This window comes from Lissotriton vulgaris, chromosome 3_1 (genome assembly GCF_964263255.1).
Source record: "Lissotriton vulgaris chromosome 3_1, aLisVul1.2, whole genome shotgun sequence".
Lineage (NCBI taxonomy): Eukaryota > Metazoa > Chordata > Amphibia > Caudata > Salamandridae > Lissotriton > Lissotriton vulgaris.
Window position 1 is genome coordinate 33937341 of NC_141689.1, and position 18677 is coordinate 33956017.

The 18677-nt window shown below is 44.6% G+C and overlaps 1 protein-coding gene across 1 annotated transcript in view; it reads left to right on the forward strand.

Annotated features, from left to right (window-relative positions):
* NPR2 (natriuretic peptide receptor 2) overlaps positions 1-18677 on the forward strand; it is a 469654-nt gene that overhangs the window by 414629 nt on the left and 36348 nt on the right. The window contains exons 19-20 of the mRNA XM_086960020.1: positions 1980-2154; positions 18218-18316. Of these exons, the coding sequence (XP_086816146.1) occupies positions 1980-2154; positions 18218-18316 (274 nt within the window). The remainder of the gene's footprint in view (positions 1-1979; positions 2155-18217; positions 18317-18677) is intronic.

An 18677-nucleotide genomic window follows, 5' to 3' on the forward strand; every position in this document is an offset into this window, starting at 1 on the left:
GGTTGCCTTCCTAGTCACTCTCCTTTGCGTGCTGCATATTCAAAGGCGTTCCTTCTTCTTCTTGGGCCCAATTCACAAAAGTAGTCTGAGACAAAATCCTAACTTTATGACTTCATGACTTTTGGTATTCACAAAAGGCATTTAGGAGTCGTAAAGTTAAGTTAGGACTCCTAAATGCCTTTTGTGAATATTGAAAGTTGTAAAGTTAGGATGTTGTCTCAGATTACTTTTGTGAATCGGACCCCTTGCATTTGTCCCTCCCTTGGAACATAGGCTCTTTATTATCTGTCTGATTGGATAACCTCTATCCTTCCACTCATCACACTCAAGGAACTTCTTTTTCTTGAGATGAGAATGCGCATTTTCATCCTCGCTCCTTCATGTACTGCTTCCTCCGAAACACTGCTATGCCCCCTTTCCATTTTGCCTCCTCTCCCCAAGCATGTCCATTGCTTGCCCCCCGCCTCCTTACCTTGTATTATTTTTAGGCTGCGCTTACCGGACAGCGCATGAGGCTGAGACAGCTCTTGTTTATCAAGAACGCCCCGTTGATGTGGACGCTTGTCACAGCACTCAAGCACTCACCTCCTCTCCTGGGAGTAGGATACAGTCCTCTTCCTAGGAGGGCTCGTGCCAGTGTGTTTGTTGAAGCACCATCGGTATTTGTGACCTGCGTGAGTTTCTCACAGACCCGCCACCAAAACGGAATATGTCCACTCTTAACCCCTCCGATGCTCATGACGAGCTCCAACGCTCGCACGGGGGGCTGATTCCCCCGCTGTGCTGAGCGTTCCACACAAACGGGTGAGGCCGTGACGAGCTCAGCTCGTCATGAGCAGACAAGCACTGTGGCTCATAGCTTGTCATGAGCACCGGGGAGCTGTGCGCGCCCCCGCCCCCCAGCACAGCGGGGGAATTACCCCCGCTGCCAAGGGGTGAATCTTGAGCCGTTGTTACCTTGGTTTGCTGGGGTAGCCTGGTTTGCTATAAGCGTCACCTGCATTTTCTCTGAGTCTGGCGTGGCCCAATGGCATGGAGGCAACCTTGTCAAATATTGCATCTCTTATTGGAAATAGTGGAACCAGATACTATCGTCAACTCACCGACATGGCAAGGACCTCCTTTAAGGAACGGATATCGGCCAGGCCTGTTGTTCCCAACGTACATCGCAAGGGCCTTGGGTCAGCCCTTTGATCGTGATTGGATGGCATTGTTTTCTATCTCACTTGTCTCTTCTGTTTCAATAGTTTTTCCTCCAGTTCTTGTGTTTGCCCCTCACAGGAGCGGTGCGGTCTCACAGTGTTCTGTTTGGTTGACTTGTATCGTTCCAATGCTGATGTTGCTTGCATTCAAGGAACTACTTTTTCTTTTCCGTTGAGCACTCCATGGGAGTGCATGTGTGTTCTTTGCTCCCTCCCCCGTGTGCTGCTTCCCTCTTCACATTGTTCCTGCCCCTTACCTTGTGTTGTTTCCCCATCTCTTCACACCTGGCTGGTTCAGCACTTTCACAGACCCCCCTAGTCCACCTTTTTTTTAATAACCCCCCAGCTATACTCCAGCTGTTTCTCGGCTACCCCACACTGCTCACTTGTCGCCCGCCCCCACTTCATTTTCATTTTCATTTTTACCTTTTAACTTTTTTTAACCTACTGCACTGCCGATGGGCGTCCACCTTAAAATGCTCCTACTTGTAGTAGTGCAGAGAGAAAATGTAACAGGCTGAACTGTGGCATGTATGTGGTTCGGATGGACTGGACCTAACTTACGTCACTCTCTACAGGGTGGTTGTTTGTCTCATCCATGGTGTGTTTGCTGCTATCAGTGGTAGACTGCTGATGTTATGCAGTGTTTTGAATCTTACCATTGGCAGAGCACTGGGATTGTGGGCATCCTCAGCGTGGTCCAAGCAGGTATGTGTGCACAAAAGATTCTTGTTTGCGGTCCTCCTTCCTAACATAGTTCAAATTTCGTGCCCATAGGTGGAGACCATCGGAGATGCCTACATGGTGGTGTCTGGGTTGCCAGTGCGGAATGGAAAGCTCCATGCCCGAGAGATTGCACGCATGTCGCTAGCACTGCTAGAAGCTGTGAAAACATTCAGAATCCGCCATCGACCAAACACCCAACTGTGGCTGAGGATAGGAATCCATACAGGTGAGTCTGGCGTGGAAATCTTTTCCCATGTATGAGATATACATACAGATGAGTGTGGTCGAACACGCCTTGCCCGTACAAAAGATATCCATACAAATGAGTGTCGTGGGACACGCTTTGCCCGTGTATGAGATATCCATACAGATGAGTGTGGTAGGGCACGCCTTGCCCGTGTATGAGATATCCATACAGATGAGTGTGGTAGGACATGCCTTGCCCGTGTATGAGCTATCCATACAGATGAGTGTGGTAGGACACGCTTTGCCCGTGTATGAGATATCCATACAGATGAGTGTGATAGGACACTCCTTGCTGTGTATGAGATATCCATGCCGTGTATGAGATATCCATACAGATGAGTGTGGTAGGACACGCCTTGCCCGTGTATGAGATATCCATACAGATGAGTGTGGTAGAACATGCCTTGCCCGTGTATGAGCTATCCATACAGATGAGTGTGGTAGGACACGCCTTGCCCGTGTATGAGATATCCATACAGATGACTTTGGTAGGGCACGCCTTGCCCGTGTATGAGATATCCATACAGATGAGTGTGGTAGGACACGCCTTGCCAGTGTATGAGATATCCATACAGATGAGTGGTAGGACACGCCTTGCCTGTGTATGAGATATCTATACAGATGAGTGTGGTAGGACACGCCTTGCCCGTGTATAAGATATCCATACAGATGAGTGTGGTAGGACACGCCTTGCCCGAGTATGAGATATCCATACAGATGAGTGTGGTAGGACATGCCTTGCCCGTGTATAAGATATCTGTACAGATCAGTGTGGTAGGACACGCCTTGCCCAAACAAAAGATATCCATACAAATGAGTGTCGTGGGACACGCCTTGCCCGTGTATGAGATATTCATACAGATGAGTGTTGTAGGACACGCTTTGCCCGTGTATGAGATATCCACACAGATGAGTGTGGTAGTACATGACTTGCCCGTGTATGAGATATCCATACAAATGAGTGTTGTGGGACACGCCTTGCCCGTGTATGAGATATCCACACAGATGAGTGTGGTAGTACATGACTTGCCCGTGTATGAGATAGCCATACAGATGAGTGTGGTAGTACATGACTTGCCCGTGTATGAGATATCCATACAGATGAGTGTGGTAGTACATGACTTGCCCGTGTATGAGATATCCATACAAATGAGTGTCGTGGGACACGCCTTGCCCGTGTATGAGATATCCACACAGATGAGTGTGGTAGTACATGACTTGCCCGTGTATGAGATATCCATACAGATGAGTGTGGTAGTACATGACTTGCCTGTGTATGAGATATCCATACAGATGAGTGTGGTAGTACATGACTTGCCCGTGTATGAGATATCCATACAGATAAGTGTGGTAGGGCACGACTTGCCCGTGTAAGAGATATCCATACAGATGATTGTGCTAGGACACAACTTGCCCGTGTATGAAATATCCATATAGATGAGTGTGGTAAGACACGCCTTGCCCGAGTATGAGATATCCATACAGATGATTGTGGTAGGACACGCCTTGCCCGTGTATGAGATATCCATACAGATGAGTGTGGTAGGACACGCCTTGCCCGTGTATGAGATATCCACACAGATGAGTGTGGTAGTACACGACTTGCCCGTGTATGAGATATCCATACAGATGAGTGTGGTAGGACACGACTTGCCCGTGTATGAGATATCCATATAGATGAGTGTGGTAAGTAGGTGGTAATTTGCGGTTGCAAAACATTGGTACATAGCTTTGCGGTCGCTATGAGTAAGGGAATGCCCCTTCCTAATAGTGAGTTACAAAACAGTATGTTGCAAGTCGCAATTTATTTGCGACTTGTAAAACACTGTTTGTACATGGGCCCATGCTTTTTAGCTTGTGCAAACGAGACTAAGAACCGTTTGCGCACACTAAAAAGCTGCGTACATCTGTCCCTTAGAGAATTTTATTCTAGACAACCTTTCCCAAACAACGTGTTTCTTGAATTTTTTCAGATGGTGTTTCTAGGATGTTGAATCTATCCTGGTAAATGGCCTACACGTCGGAAAAATTCTTGCACTACATTTTTTAAGTGCTGATCAAAGGAGAAAGGATCGCTTGTCCTGCTCAACCTTAAGTATACAGGACTAGCAAAGGGTGTCCCAGTAAAAAGACCCTCATGCACGTGATGGGTATGGTGGGTTCGAAGCGGTATATCTTGGTTCGGTAAGAGCAGCACAGCGCACACACAGGGAAGCTGAGGAACGGGCGCAATAGCCTATTCCAAGAGCTCCACCACCGAAGGGAGTGTGCATAATAATTGCGCGAGGTACCATAAGACCTCCAAACATAGGAACAGGTTAATAACCTTTTTCTTTCACATTTTGAGCACTTTATTTATATAGTCCTTCACGTTATTTCACTAACGGTCCTGATGAATGCCCGTAAGCTCTAGAATCCAGGAAACCAAGGCAGAAACATGTCGACCAATTTTTAACCACCCCCCTTTTTCTCCAATTTTGTTACTCTAAGTGCAACTATTACTCATTATCAAGTTTACAAGATGCACTACAATAGAGTTTACCAGACCCAAAACCAGACAGAATAAAATTCCGTATTTCTGAGTTTTTGGTTTTTTAATAATTTTTATCTCTGGCTCACTACTGCACCAACCTTGGGTAAGAACCTCCGGGTGGAGGCTGCATAACAAAATAGACCTAATGATTATGCACACACGTGATCTATAAGCGGAGAACCAAGATATACCGCTTCGAATCCACCATACCCATCACGTGCATGAGGGTCTTTTTACTGGGACACCCTTTGCTAGTCCTGTATACTTAAGGTTGAGCAGGACAAGTGATCCTTTCTCCTTTGATCAGCATATATCTACTTGGAAAATGAATGGATCTATTTTCCACCTCCCCTCTTTTGATTAGAAGACTACATTTTTTAAGACCACAGAGATCCCTTGTGGCTGTATGTGTATGTGTGTGTGTGTCTGTGTGTGCCTGTGTGTGTGAGTGTGTGTGCATGTGTGCATGTGTGTTTGTGTGTTTGTGTGTGCATGTGTGTTTGCGTGTGTGTGTGAGTGTGTGTGTCTGTGTGTGTGTTGGTGGTTCAGGGGGTGAACCCATCATACACCTACCCTCTTTTGCTTCCTTTCAGTCTCATTATCCCCTCTCTCCACTGCTCCTCCGAGTCCTCCGCCCCTGCCTGTGCCCACTGCTGTTCCTACCCATATACACCTATATGCCCTAATTCCCCTACCTACACCCTAGGACTCCGGCACCCCATCCTATTTGTAAACCCTTTATAGTTACCCATGCTATACTACAGCTTCACAGTTGTATACCCACCTGTACCCCTTCCATACCTTAGGTATACTGGCTCTGACAATACCTGTACACCTACCTATAGTCTAACACTTCTACCCACACCTATGCACTATTGCTATCTCTACATGTGTCTTTACTAATACCCTATACACTTCTCTACTCGTCCAGTAGTGAAGGACCCAGTAGTTGGGGAGTGGAATGCAATTTAAAGCTGGAGAGGCCAGTAGGAAACTCCCCATATGCAGGCAGCTGGTAAAAAGGTAAGCCCAGCTTACAGGAATCAGTTGCCATCACCCTGTAAGCTAACAGTAGTCACTGTTGGTAAAGGAATGTGCACATAGTGTGCCTCTCCAGACCACAGACCCCCACCTGCTTTGCTGTACTCTGTGTCACACTCCACCCTCAGTGTACACTCATGAGTATTGTGTGCACTGAAGCCACACATCTACATACAAACTACATGGGGAACTTGGGTGGGGGTGCATACTCTCCCGACCATTGCAAGGTAACTTTCCAACGTGTATAAGAGTTGACTAATCGATGCACAGGTGCATGCAGGTTTCATAGTTTAGATGCTACTTTGCCAACATATCACTATATAGTGTTGATACTTAGACAAATGCTAATTTTTGAGTACAATGACTCCCAGGGGAACACCACCTGGTGGCCCTCCGAACTCGTAACCCACACCGACACACCACGTCCGTAACCTTGTCCTCATCCTGGACAGCAACATCACCATGAAGCGCCAGATCAATGCAGTCTCCTCCGCCTGATTCCACACACTGAACATGCTCTGAAAGATCTTCAAGTAGCTCCCTGCCGAAACCAGGAAAACTGTCACTCAAGCCCTGGTCACCAGACGGCTGGACTACTGCAGCGCACTCTACACAGTGATCCCCACCCAACTCCGGAAGAGACTCCGGATGATACGGAACTCAGCACCCAGACTCATCATCGACCTCCCCAGACAGACCACATCACACCTGACCTCAGGGACCTCCACTGGCTCCCCATCCGTAAAATATGTCAAAATAAGATGCTGACACACACCTTCAAGACCCTCCATGACCAAGGACCGGCATACATCCACCGCGGCCAGAACTTTCTTAAAACATCCAGACTCCTGCGCTAGGTCTCTTCGCACACACTCCTCACATCCGCCAAAGCCACGGTGGAGGAGGATCATTCTCTTACCTCGCTGCCAAGTCCTGGAGTGATCTTCTCCTCCACCTCCGAACAGCATCCTCACTCCAGAAAGGAACTCAAGACCTGGCTCTTCAACTGAACCCATTACAAATCTACCTACTGGATACGCACACGGGTGATTAGTTGCACTCTAACAGTCCTAATGATTTACACCCTACTCAACAGCAAGTTGGACTACAGGAACACCCTCCATGTTGTGTAGGAAAGTGCCCCTTTTTGCATGATTACCCATCACTTTTTGCCCGACATCTGATGCACCCTGACTGAGTGTGCCCTGAGTCTCTGCCAATCACGTTCCCAGTGCCTGCGTTCTTTCCTAAAACTGTAGCTTTGTTTCCATAATTGGCACACCTTTGGCCCACATGTCAGTCCCTCATAAAAGGTACTAGTTGTACCAAAGGCCTTGTGAACTGAGAGGGTCTCTAGGGGCTGCAGCATGTATTATGCCACCTTCAGAGACCCCTCACCAAACACATACACCCTGCCATTGTAGACTGTGTTTTGTTGCAGACAAAACCTAAGAGTCGACATGGCACACATCTCAGTGCCATTCCCACAAACCACTGCCTGCGGCATAGGTAAGTCACCCCTCTAGCAAGCCTCACAGCTCTAAGGATGGGTGCACTACACCACAGGTGAGGGCATATTTGTATGAGCAGATATTTCCCTACTGTGCCTAAGTCCATTCTTAGAAATTGTAAGTGCAGTGAAGCCATATTGAATACATGGGCAGGGAGTTCGACATTACGAACTCCACAGCTCCATGGTGGCTTTACTGAATACCGAGAAGTTTGGTATCACACTTCTCAGCACAATAGACCCACACTGATGCCAGTGTGGGTTCTATTTTAAAATGCACTCCGAGGGCATCTTAGAGATGCCCCTGAAAAACTACTAACTCCCTCTTGTCAAGCTGACTGGTCTGCACCAACCTGCCACGCAGACATGTTTTTGACCCCATGATGTGGGAGCCCTTGTGCTCTTATAAGTCAGGGACAAAGGCTGCTTGGGGTGGAGGTGCTTCACACAGACCCCCAAGCAGGAACAGCATTCAGGGTGGTGAGCTTCAAAGGCTTCCTGCCCTTTGATATGCTAGCCAGGGCCTCTTCAGCTAATGGAGATGCCCACCCCCCGACCAAGCCTCACTTGTGGTGGCAAGGTCGACAGGAAAATGAGTAGTCAGGGGATGTGTGTCCCCTCTCTGCCAGAACCACCCCAAAGGTGCCCTGGAGTGAGGTGACCCCCTCCTTAGGAAATCTTTCATCCTGAATGGAAGGATTGTAACCAATCAGGATAGGGGATGCCCCCTCCCCAAAGTCAAGTCAGGGTAGGGACATCCAAAGGGTGCAGTTACCCTAAAAGGCAAGTCGTCCATTGGCTACCACTGCCAGTACTTGTAAGGCCCCTTAATGTAATATTTAGTGTCACCCTTGAACTATGATCCATAGATTCCTGCAACCTATGAAGAAGAAGGACAAAGAAGACGCCATGCAGCGAGGCTTGAAGATGACGATTGACTTGGCCCGAGCACTACCGGCCTGTCTCCAGCGGAAAGAGCCTGCAAAGAAGACGACATCTGTACTGTAGCCAGCTACTTCCAAGAACTCCGCGAAGACTGCCACTCTTCAACAAGACCAGATCTCCTAAGGACAGCGGCCGTTTTCAGAAAACTATATTTCCAAGGACTGCTGATCCACGACTCCTGCCCACTCTGCATACGACCCTTCAGCCCGAGTTGCTCAGCTGTCCAGTGATGTTTCCTTGCGGTCTGATACTCAACTCCAGCGACTTGAGACCCTTGCCGGTGAGTAGTCGTGCTTTACAAACCACCTGGTCGATTGATTGTTCAGTGGCTGACCTCTTCTGGACCCCACAAAAACGCCTGCAGCCACTACATGAACGGAACCCCTGACTGCGACCTGCTCCAGAAAGAAAACATCCTCAGCACCCCGACGTTAGGGAGCCCAGCCTATGGTTGGGCGCCTGATGCTCATTTGCACCCTGCACCCGGCAGCCCCTGTGCCACTGTTAGTCTAGCTTTGGTACAGCCTTTTGCCCCCCCCATGAAACCGCGGGTACCTACCTACAAGCCGCACCTCTTGAGGGTGCCCCAGTTTCCATTGACTAACATTGGGTCCAGTGACCTTTGCACCTCCCCGCCCCAGTGCTGCTAGTGGTGCAATACCTACCTTAAACTGACCCTTGCCCAGTGTTGGTCTAAACCACTGAAGACTGGAAAAGTTAGGCGTGTACTTACCTGTTAATGCATATCACAGTATTCCTCCCACGCATTGCGTTTTTCCTGTTGCATTTAACTGTCGATCTTTTACAACTGCTAAGTTTACTACTGTTTTTCATTAGACAATTCAAAAGTAGTTCTCATGCTACAAAGCATTCCTATTGGTCTTGGATACAGTCTTTGGGTGTGAGTAAGCATTTCTTGCCTGAGTGTGTACAACAAATGCTGAACACAGCCCGCTGATAAGCCTGACTGCTCGACCACACTACCACAAAACAGATTAAGGTTCTCTCTACATAAGCCTCGGTAAACCTCATGGGATCCACTGGACTCTGTGCACACCACACCTTACTTTGGTATAGTATATGCAGAGACAGATTCCTACACACATGGATCACCAAATAACTTCTAGAAGACTACAAACAATCCAGAAGTCGTTTACAAGACTCATCTTCGAACTCCTACACAGTGAGAGAAATATGGGAGACTCAGGGGCGACTCATCACAAACTCCAGGAGGGCACATCATTTTGCGTTACGCCACTGCAAGACACACACGCAGGTGATAGTGCATTTTATAGATCCATATAAAATATTATTATAGTAATTTCTAGTCCGTTGCTGCAGAGGGAGCCTTTACATTCAGAAAAGATGCCAGGGAGTTTGCATATCATGGTGCAAGATCGTAGAGATGAAACTGCCCGCCGTATGAATGTGCTAGTGTTCAATAGGAACTTGGGGACCAGCTCGCAAAGGCATTTATGAGTTTGTCAAGAAGTACTCCTGTAGTACTCTCGGAATATTGCTTCTTGTATTCTCACAACCTTTGTGCATTGGCCACAAAACAACTAAAATGGGAACAACATTTGAATATTCAGAGAATATTAATTTCTAGTTAGTACAAATAGAAAGTAATGTGCACTCTGTGCACTCTTGAGAGTACAGTGTCAGTCACATCAGGGCAGATTCACAGAGGCATTTATGAGTATGTGAATTGTACTCATGTACTACTGAGGCATCTAAGTATTTGTAATTTGTGAAGCAGTACTCCTGGAGTCCCAAGTATTTATGAGGCATTTAAGAGTTTGTGAAGTAGTACTCACAGAGGACAAAGTATTTATGAGTTTGTGAAGTAGTACTCACAGAGGACAAAGTATTTATGAGTTTGTGAAGTAGTACTCACAGAGGACAACGTATTTATGAGTTTGTGAAGTAGTACTCACAGAGGACAAAGTATTTATGGGTTTGTGAAGTAGTACTCACAGATTTTATGTAAATGTAAATGTACATGTATTTATATAGCGCAAATCGCCGACCCGGTATCTAAGCGCTTGCTTAGGGAACCCGTCCTGGTATTCCCCTGTGAGATAACCCCGGCAGGGTACCACAAGGTGAAAGCCAGGCATCCCACCGCGAGGGGCCGTTGTGGAGATTAAGCAAGTTATTGCCCAGAGTCGCAGAGTGTGAACCTGTGAGTCGAGTAGGCACCGGATCGAGAATTGACGAGTCCGTGGAATTTTGAGCCCAAGACCCGCCGAGGCGGGGAATTGAACCCTGGTCCAGGGCCGATCTCAGCTTCAGGGTCTGCCGCCTCTAACCCCTGAGCCACACTTCTCCATCCTTATGAGTTTGTGAAGTAGTACTCACAGAGGACAAAGTATTTATGAGTTTGTGAAGTAGTACTCACAGAGGACAAAGTATTTATGAGTTTGTGAAGTAGTACTCACAGAGGACAAAATATTTATGAGTTTGTGAAGTAGTACTCACAGAGGACAAAGTATTTATGAGTTTGTGAAGTAGAACTTGCAGAGTAATAAGTATTTATGAGTTTGTGAAGTAGTACACTGGTACTGCTGAGGCATTTAAGAGTTTGTGAAGTAGTACTTGCAGAGGACTAAGTATTTATGAGTTTGTGAAGTAGTACACTGGTACTGCTGAGGCATTTAAGAGTTTGTGAAGTATTACTGGCAGAGGGCTAAGTATTTATGAGTTTGTGAAGTAGTACACTGGTACTGCTGAGGCATTTAAGAGTTTGTGAAGTATTACTGGCAGAGGGCTAAGTATTTATGAGTTTGTGAAGTAGTACTCTGGTACTGCTGAGGCATTTATGAGTTTGTGAAATATTACTCGCTGAGTACTAAGTATTTATGAGTTTGTGAAGTAGTACTCCGGCACTGCTGAGGCATTTATGAGTTTGTGAAGTGGTACTGGCAGAGGGCTAAGTATTTATGAGTTTGTGAAGTAGTACTCCTGTACTACTGAGGCATTTAGGAGTTTGTGAAATAATACTTGCTGAGTACTAAGTATTTATGAGTTTGTTGATGTAGTCCGCCGGTACTACTGAAGCATTTAAGAGTTTGTGAAATAGGACTCACAAAGTGCCAAGTATTTATGAGTTTGCGAAGTAGTAATCCTGTACTACTGAGGCATTTAAGAGTTTGTGAAGTAGTACTCACAGAGGACAAAGTATTTATGAGTTTGTGAAGTAGGACTCACAGAGGACAAAGTATTTATGAGTTTGTGAAGTAGTACTCACAGAGGACAAAGTATTTATGAGTTTGTGAAGTAGTACTCACAGAGGACAAAGTATTTATGAGTTTGTGAAGTAGTACTCACAGAGGACAAAGTATTTATGAGTTTGTGAAGTAGTACTCACAGAGGACAAAGTATTTATGAGTTTGTGAAGTAGTACTCACAGATTTTATGTAAATGTAAATGTAAATGTACATGTATTTATATAGCGCAAATCACCGACCCGGTATCTAAGCGCTTGCTTAGGGAACCCGTCCTGGTATTCCCCTGTGAGATAACCCCGGCAGGGTATCCACAGGGAGAAAGCCAGGCATCCCACTGCGAGGGGCCGTTGTGGAGATTAAGCAAGTTATTGCCCAGAGTCGCAGAGTGTGAACCTGTGAGTCGAGTAGGCACCGGATCGAGAATTGACGAGTCCGTGGAATTTTGAGCCCAAGACCCGCCGAGGCGGGGAATTGAACCCTGGTCCAGGGCCGATCTCAGCTTCAGGGTCTGCCGCCTCTAACCCCTGAGCCACACTTCTCCATCCTTATGAGTTTGTGAAGTAGTACTCACAGAGGACAAAGTATTTATGAGTTTGTGAAGTAGTACTCACAGAGGACAAAGTATTTATGAGTTTGTGAAGTAGTACTCACAGAGGACAAAGCATTTATGAGTTTGTGAAGTAGAGCTTGCAGAGTAATAAGTATTTATGAGTTTGTGAAGTAGTACACTGGTACTGCTGAGGCATTTAAGAGTTTGTGAAGTAGTACTTGCAGAGGACTAAGTATTTATGAGTTTGTGAAGTAGTACACTGGTACTGCTGAGGCATTTAAGAGTTTGTGAAGTATTACTGGCAGAGGGCTAAGTATTTATGAGTTTGTGAAGTAGTACACTGGTACTGCTGAGGCATTTAAGAGTTTGTGAAGTATTACTGGCAGAGGGCTAAGTATTTATGAGTTTGTGAAGTAGTACTCTGGTACTGCTGAGGCATTTAAGAGTTTGTGAAGTAATACTGGCAGAGGGCTAAGTATTTATGAGTTGGTGAAGTAGTACTCTGGTACTGCTGAGGCATTTATGAGTTTGTGAAGTAGTACTGGCAGAGGGCTAAGTATTTATGAGTTTGTGAAGTAGTACACTGGTACTGCTGAGGCATTTATGAGTTTGTGAAGTAGTACTGGCAGAGGGCTAAGTATTTATGAGTTTGTGAAGTAGTACACTGGTACTGCTGAGGCATTTAAGAGTTTGTGAAGCATTACTGGCAGAGGGCTAAGTATTTATGAGTTTGTGAAGTAGTACTCTGGTACTGCTGAGGCATTTATGAATTTGTGAAGTAGTACTGGCAGAGGGCTAAGTATTTATGAGTTTGTGAAGTAGTACACTGGTACTGCTGAGGCATTTAAGAGTTTGTGAAGTATTACTGGCAGAGGGCTAAGTATTTATGAGTTTGTGAAGTAGTACTCCGGTACTGCTGAGGCATTTATGAGTTTGTGAAGTAGTACTGGCAGAGGGCTAAGTATTTATGAGTTTGTGAAGTAGTACTCTGGTACTGCTGAGGCATTTATGAGTTTGTGAAGTAGTACTGGCAGAGGGCTAAGTATTTATGAGTTTGTGAAGTAGTACTCTGGTACTGCTGAGGCATTTATGAGTTTGTGAAATAATACTCGCTGAGTACTAAGTATTTATGAGTTTGTGAAGTAGTACTCCGGCACTGCTGAGGCATTTATGAGTTTGTGAAGTGGTACTGGCAGAGGGCTAAGTATTTATGAGTTTGTGAAGTAGTACTCCGGTACTGCTGAGGCATGTATGAGTTTGTGAAGTAGTACTGGCAGAGGGCTAAGTATTTTGAGTTTGTGAAGTAGTACTCCTGTACTACTGAGGCATTTAGGAGTTTGTGAAATAATACTCGCTGAGTACTAAGTATTTATGAGTTTTTTGATGTAGTACGCCGGTACTACTGAAGCATTTAAGAGTTTGTGAAATAGGACTCACAGAGTGCCAAGTATTTATGAGTTTGCGAAGTAGTAATCCTGTACTACTGAGGCATTTTAGAGTTGGTGTAGTAGTACTCACAGAGGACTAAGTATTTATGAGTTTGTGAAGTAGTACTTGCAGAGTAATAAGTATTTATGGGTTTGTGAAGTAGTACTCCGGTACTGCTGAGGCATTTAAGAGTTTGTGAAGTAGTATTTGCAGAGGACTAAGTATTTATGAGTTTGTGAAGTAGTACTCTTATACTACTGAGGCATTTAAGAGTTTGTGAAGTAGTACTCGCAGCGCATGAAGTATTAATGAGTTTGTGAAGTAGTACTCCTGTAATACTGAGGCATTTAGGAGTTTGCAAAGTAGTACTCTCAGAGTACAACGTGGTTATGAGTTTGTGAAGTATTACTCCTGTACTACTGAGGCATTTAGGAGTTTGCAATGTAGTACTCTCAGAGTACAACGTGTTTATGAGTTTGTGAAGTAGTACTCCTGTACTTTTGAGGTATTTAGGAGTTTGTGGAATAATACTCGCTGAGTACTAAGTATTTATGAGTTTGTGATGTAGTACTTGCAGAGTAATACGTATTTATGAGTTTGTGAAGTAGTACTCCGGTACTGTTGAGGCATTTAAGAGTTTATGAAGTAGTACTTGCAGAGGACTAAGTATTTATGAGTTTGTGAAGTAGTACTCCTATACTACTGATGCATTTAAGAGTTTGTGAAGTAGTACTCGCAGCGTATGAACTATTTATGAGTTTGTGAAGTAGTACTCCTATACTACTGAGGCATTTAGGAGTTTGCGAAGTAGTACTCTCAGAGTACAACCTGGTTATGAGTTTGTGAAGTATTACTCCTGTACTACTGAGGCATTTGGGAGTTTGTGAAATAATACTCGCTGAGTACTAAGTATTTATGAGTTTGTGATGTAGTACTCCGGTACTACTGAGGCATTTAAGAGTTTGTGAAGTAATACTCACAGAGTGCTAAGTATTTCTGAGTTTGTGCAGTAGTACTTGGAGAGGACAAAGTATTTATGAGTTTGTGAAGTAGTACTCCTATACTACTGAGGCATTTAAGAGTTTGTGAAGTAGTACTCGCAGAGTATGAAGTATTAATGAGTTTGTGAAGTAGTACTCCTATACTACTGAGGTGTTTATGAGTTTGTGAAGTAGTACTGGCAGAGGGCTAAGTATTTATGAGTTTGTGAAGTAGTACACTGGTACTGCTGAGGCATTTAAGAGTTTGTGAAGCATTACTGGCAGAGGGCTAAGTATTTATGAGTTTGTGAAGTAGTACTCTGGTACTGCTGAGGCATTTATGAATTTGTGAAGTAGTACTGGCAGAGGGCTAAGTATTTATGAGTTTGTGAAGTAGTACACTGGTACTGCTGAGGCATTTAAGAGTTTGTGAAGTATTACTGGCAGAGGGCTAAGTATTTATGAGTTTGTGAAGTAGTACTCCGGTACTGCTGAGGCATTTATGAGTTTGTGAAGTAGTACTGGCAGAGGGCTAAGTATTTATGAGTTTGTGAAGTAGTACTCTGGTACTGCTGAGGCATTTATGAGTTTGTGAAGTAGTACTGGCAGAGGGCTAAGTATTTATGAGTTTGTGAAGTAGTACTCTGGTACTGCTGAGGCATTTATGAGTTTGTGAAATAATACTCGCTGAGTACTAAGTATTTATGAGTTTGTGAAGTAGTTCTCCGGCACTGCTGAGGCATTTATGAGTTTGTGAAGTGGTACTGGCAGAGGGCTAAGTATTTATGAGTTTGTGAAGTAGTACTCCGGTACTGCTGAGGCATGTATGAGTTTGTGAAGTAGTACTGGCAGAGGGCTAAGTATTTTGAGTTTGTGAAGTAGTACTCCTGTACTACTGAGGCATTTAGGAGTTTGTGAAATAATACTCGCTGAGTACTAAGTATTTATGAGTTTTTTGATGTAGTACGCCGGTACTACTGAAGCATTTAAGAGTTTGTGAAATAGGACTCACAGAGTGCCAAGTATTTATGAGTTTGCGAAGTAGTAATCCTGTACTACTGAGGCATTTTAGAGTTGGTGTAGTAGTACTCACAGAGGACTAAGTATTTATGAGTTTGTGAAGTAGTACTTGCAGAGTAATAAGTATTTATGAGTTTGTGAAGTAGTACTCTTATACTACTGAGGCATTTAAGAGTTTGTGAAGTAGTACTCGCAGCGCATGAAGTATTAATGAGTTTGTGAAGTAGTACTCCTGTAATACTGAGGCATTTAGGAGTTTGCGAAGTAGTACTCTCAGAGTACAACGTGGTTATGAGTTTGTGAAGTATTACTCCTGTACTACTGAGGCATTTAGGAGTTTGCAATGTAGTACTCTCAGAGTACAACGTGTTTATGAGTTTGTGAAGTAGTACTCCTGTACTTTTGAGGTATTTAGGAGTTTGTGGAATAATACTCGCTGAGTACTAAGTATTTATGAGTTTGTGATGTAGTACTTGCAGAGTAATATGTATTTATGAGTTTGTGAAGTAGTACTCCGGTACTGTTGAGGCATTTAAGAGTTTATGAAGTAGTACTTGCAGAGGACTAAGTATTTATGAGTTTGTGAAGTAGTACTCGCAGCGTATGAACTATTTATGAGTTTGTGAAGTAGTACTCCTATACTACTGAGGCATTTAGGAGTTTGCGAAGTAGTACTCTCAGAGTACAACCTGGTTATGAGTTTGTGAAGTATTACTCCTGTACTACTGAGGCATTTGGGAGTTTGTGAAATAATACTCGCTGAGTACTAAGTATTTATGAGTTTGTGATGTAGTACTCCGGTACTACTGAGGCATTTAAGAGTTTGTGAAGTAATACTCACAGAGTGCTAAGTATTTCTGAGTTTGTGCAGTAGTACTTGGAGAGGACAAAGTATTTATGAGTTTGTGAAGTAGTACTCCTATACTACTGAGGCATTTAAGAGTTTGTGAAGTAGTACTCGCAGAGTATGAAGTATTAATGAGTTTGTGAAGTAGTACTCCTATACTACTGAGGTGTTTATGAGTTTGTGCAGTAGTACTGGCAGAGGGCTAAGTATTTATGAGTTTGTGAAGTAGTACTCCGACTACTGCTGAGGCATTTAAGAGTTTGTGAAGTAGTATTCCTGGAGTACTAAGATTTTAGGATTTTGTGAAATGGTACTTCTCGAGTACTAACGTATTTATGGGTATGTGAAGTAGTACCAAATTATTGATGAGAAAGTGTTACTCCTAAAGTATGTTATGTGAAGTAGTACTTTTGGTTTACTACGGTATTTATGAGGATGTTAAATAGTACTCCTGGAGTACTAAGGTACGTATGAGTATATGAAGTTATATTATTGTAGAACTACTTCACATACTCACAAATGACTAAATGTAAATTGGCCCCATATTCCTTTCCTTAGTAGTTCCACCTCTGCCTACTCCCTGCATATTTACTTCTGCCTATACCCACCCGTACATTTTCCCATACAACAAGTACTTGCTTCCTTACTGCTACACCCATACATATACCTTAGTAATCTTGCCTATACCCACCTGTACCTTTTCTCATACCGTAATTACTCTCTCTGTACCCTAGCACCTGCACTCGTGCCTACACCATAGTAACCCTGTCTATACCTTACTATATCTACAGCTGAGTAAGCCCACCACTACTCTGGTACGTGTACCCTTGCACACATGCCCATACAACAGTGCCTCTACTCCTTGCTTTACTTCAGCTATTACCTATAGCTAACTGCCTCTGGTACCACTTATGTTCATTACCCCTGCCCATAACTGTACCCATCTGTACCCTAAACCATAACCTGGTTCCTCTGCCTCACCTATATCATAGTACTGATACCCTTACACTTGTAAGGCGACCCCAGCCTATAAACGTGCCTGTACCATAGCCTGATCTGGTATTGTGTGACATGCAGCGCTAAGGCATATCCTGTGCCTGTACCATAGCCTGTACCCGTATCTGTATCCGATGCAGCGCTGCAACATATCCTGTGCCTATACTTTACCTTGTACCATAGCCTGTACCAGTTTTTGGATCAAATGCTGCAGCTCTATGGCATATCCTGTGCCTGTACCCTAGCCTGTATCTGTACTGTGTCAGATGCAGCGCTACGCCATATCTTGTGCCTGTATCTGTACTGTCAGATGCAGCGCTACGACATATCTTGTGCCTGTATCTGTACTGTGTCAGATGCAGCGCTACGACATATCTTGTGCCTGTATCTGTACTGTGTCAGATGCAGCGCTACGACATATCTTGTGCCTGTATCTGTACTGTGTCAGATGCAGCGCTACGACATATCTTGTGCCTGTACTTTAGCTTGCACCATAGCCTGTACCAGTTTTTGGATCAAATGCTGCAGCTCTATGACATATCCTGTGCCTGTACCCTAGCCTGTATCTGTACTGTGTCAGATGCAGCGCTACGACATATCTTGTGCCTGTATCTGTACTGTGTCAGATGCAGCGCTACGACATATCTTGTGCCTGTATCTGTACTGTGTCAGATGCAGCGCTACGACATATCTTGTGCCTGTATCTGTACTGTGTCAGATGCAGCGCTACGACATATCTTGTGCCTGTACTTTAGCTTGCACCATAGCCTGTACCAGTTTTTGGATCAAATGCTGCAGCTCTATGACATATCCTGTGCCTGTATCAAAGCCTGTATCCATGCTGTGTCAGATGCAGCGCCACGTCACATGCCCCTGTGCCTCTGCTCTGTCTTGAGATTGTAACATTGTGTAGCCTGTGTCAGGTGTGTGTATTGTGCCTCACTTCTCACATGTTCTTTGCAGGCCCTGTTTGCGCGGGAGTGGTGGGCCTTAAAATGCCCCGGTACTGCCTCTTTGGGGATACCGTGAACACGGCATCACGGATGGAGTCCAACGGAGAAGGTGAGGACCACAGATAACATTCCATTCCACCGAGTTAAATATAGCACCACAGGCGAAACTTAGAGCTTCAAGGGTGGATAAGTCATTGATGGAGAGGGGAGAGACGGGTGCGGAATAAAAGAGACAATGGGAGAAAGGGTAGAGAAAAGTTAGACTAAAGTAAAGAAGATCAGAGAACAGCAGAGACTTAGAGGAGAAATACAGAAAGGGGGAGATGAAAGACGGAAGCAGAAGAGTGAGACGGGAGAGAAGTCAGAAAGAGGAGAATAATATATTTTGGAGGGAGTAACTTCATAGTGAAGAAATGGATGCCGGGGAGAGTGAGAAAGAGGAGAAATGAGTAGTGACAGAAGGAAGAAAA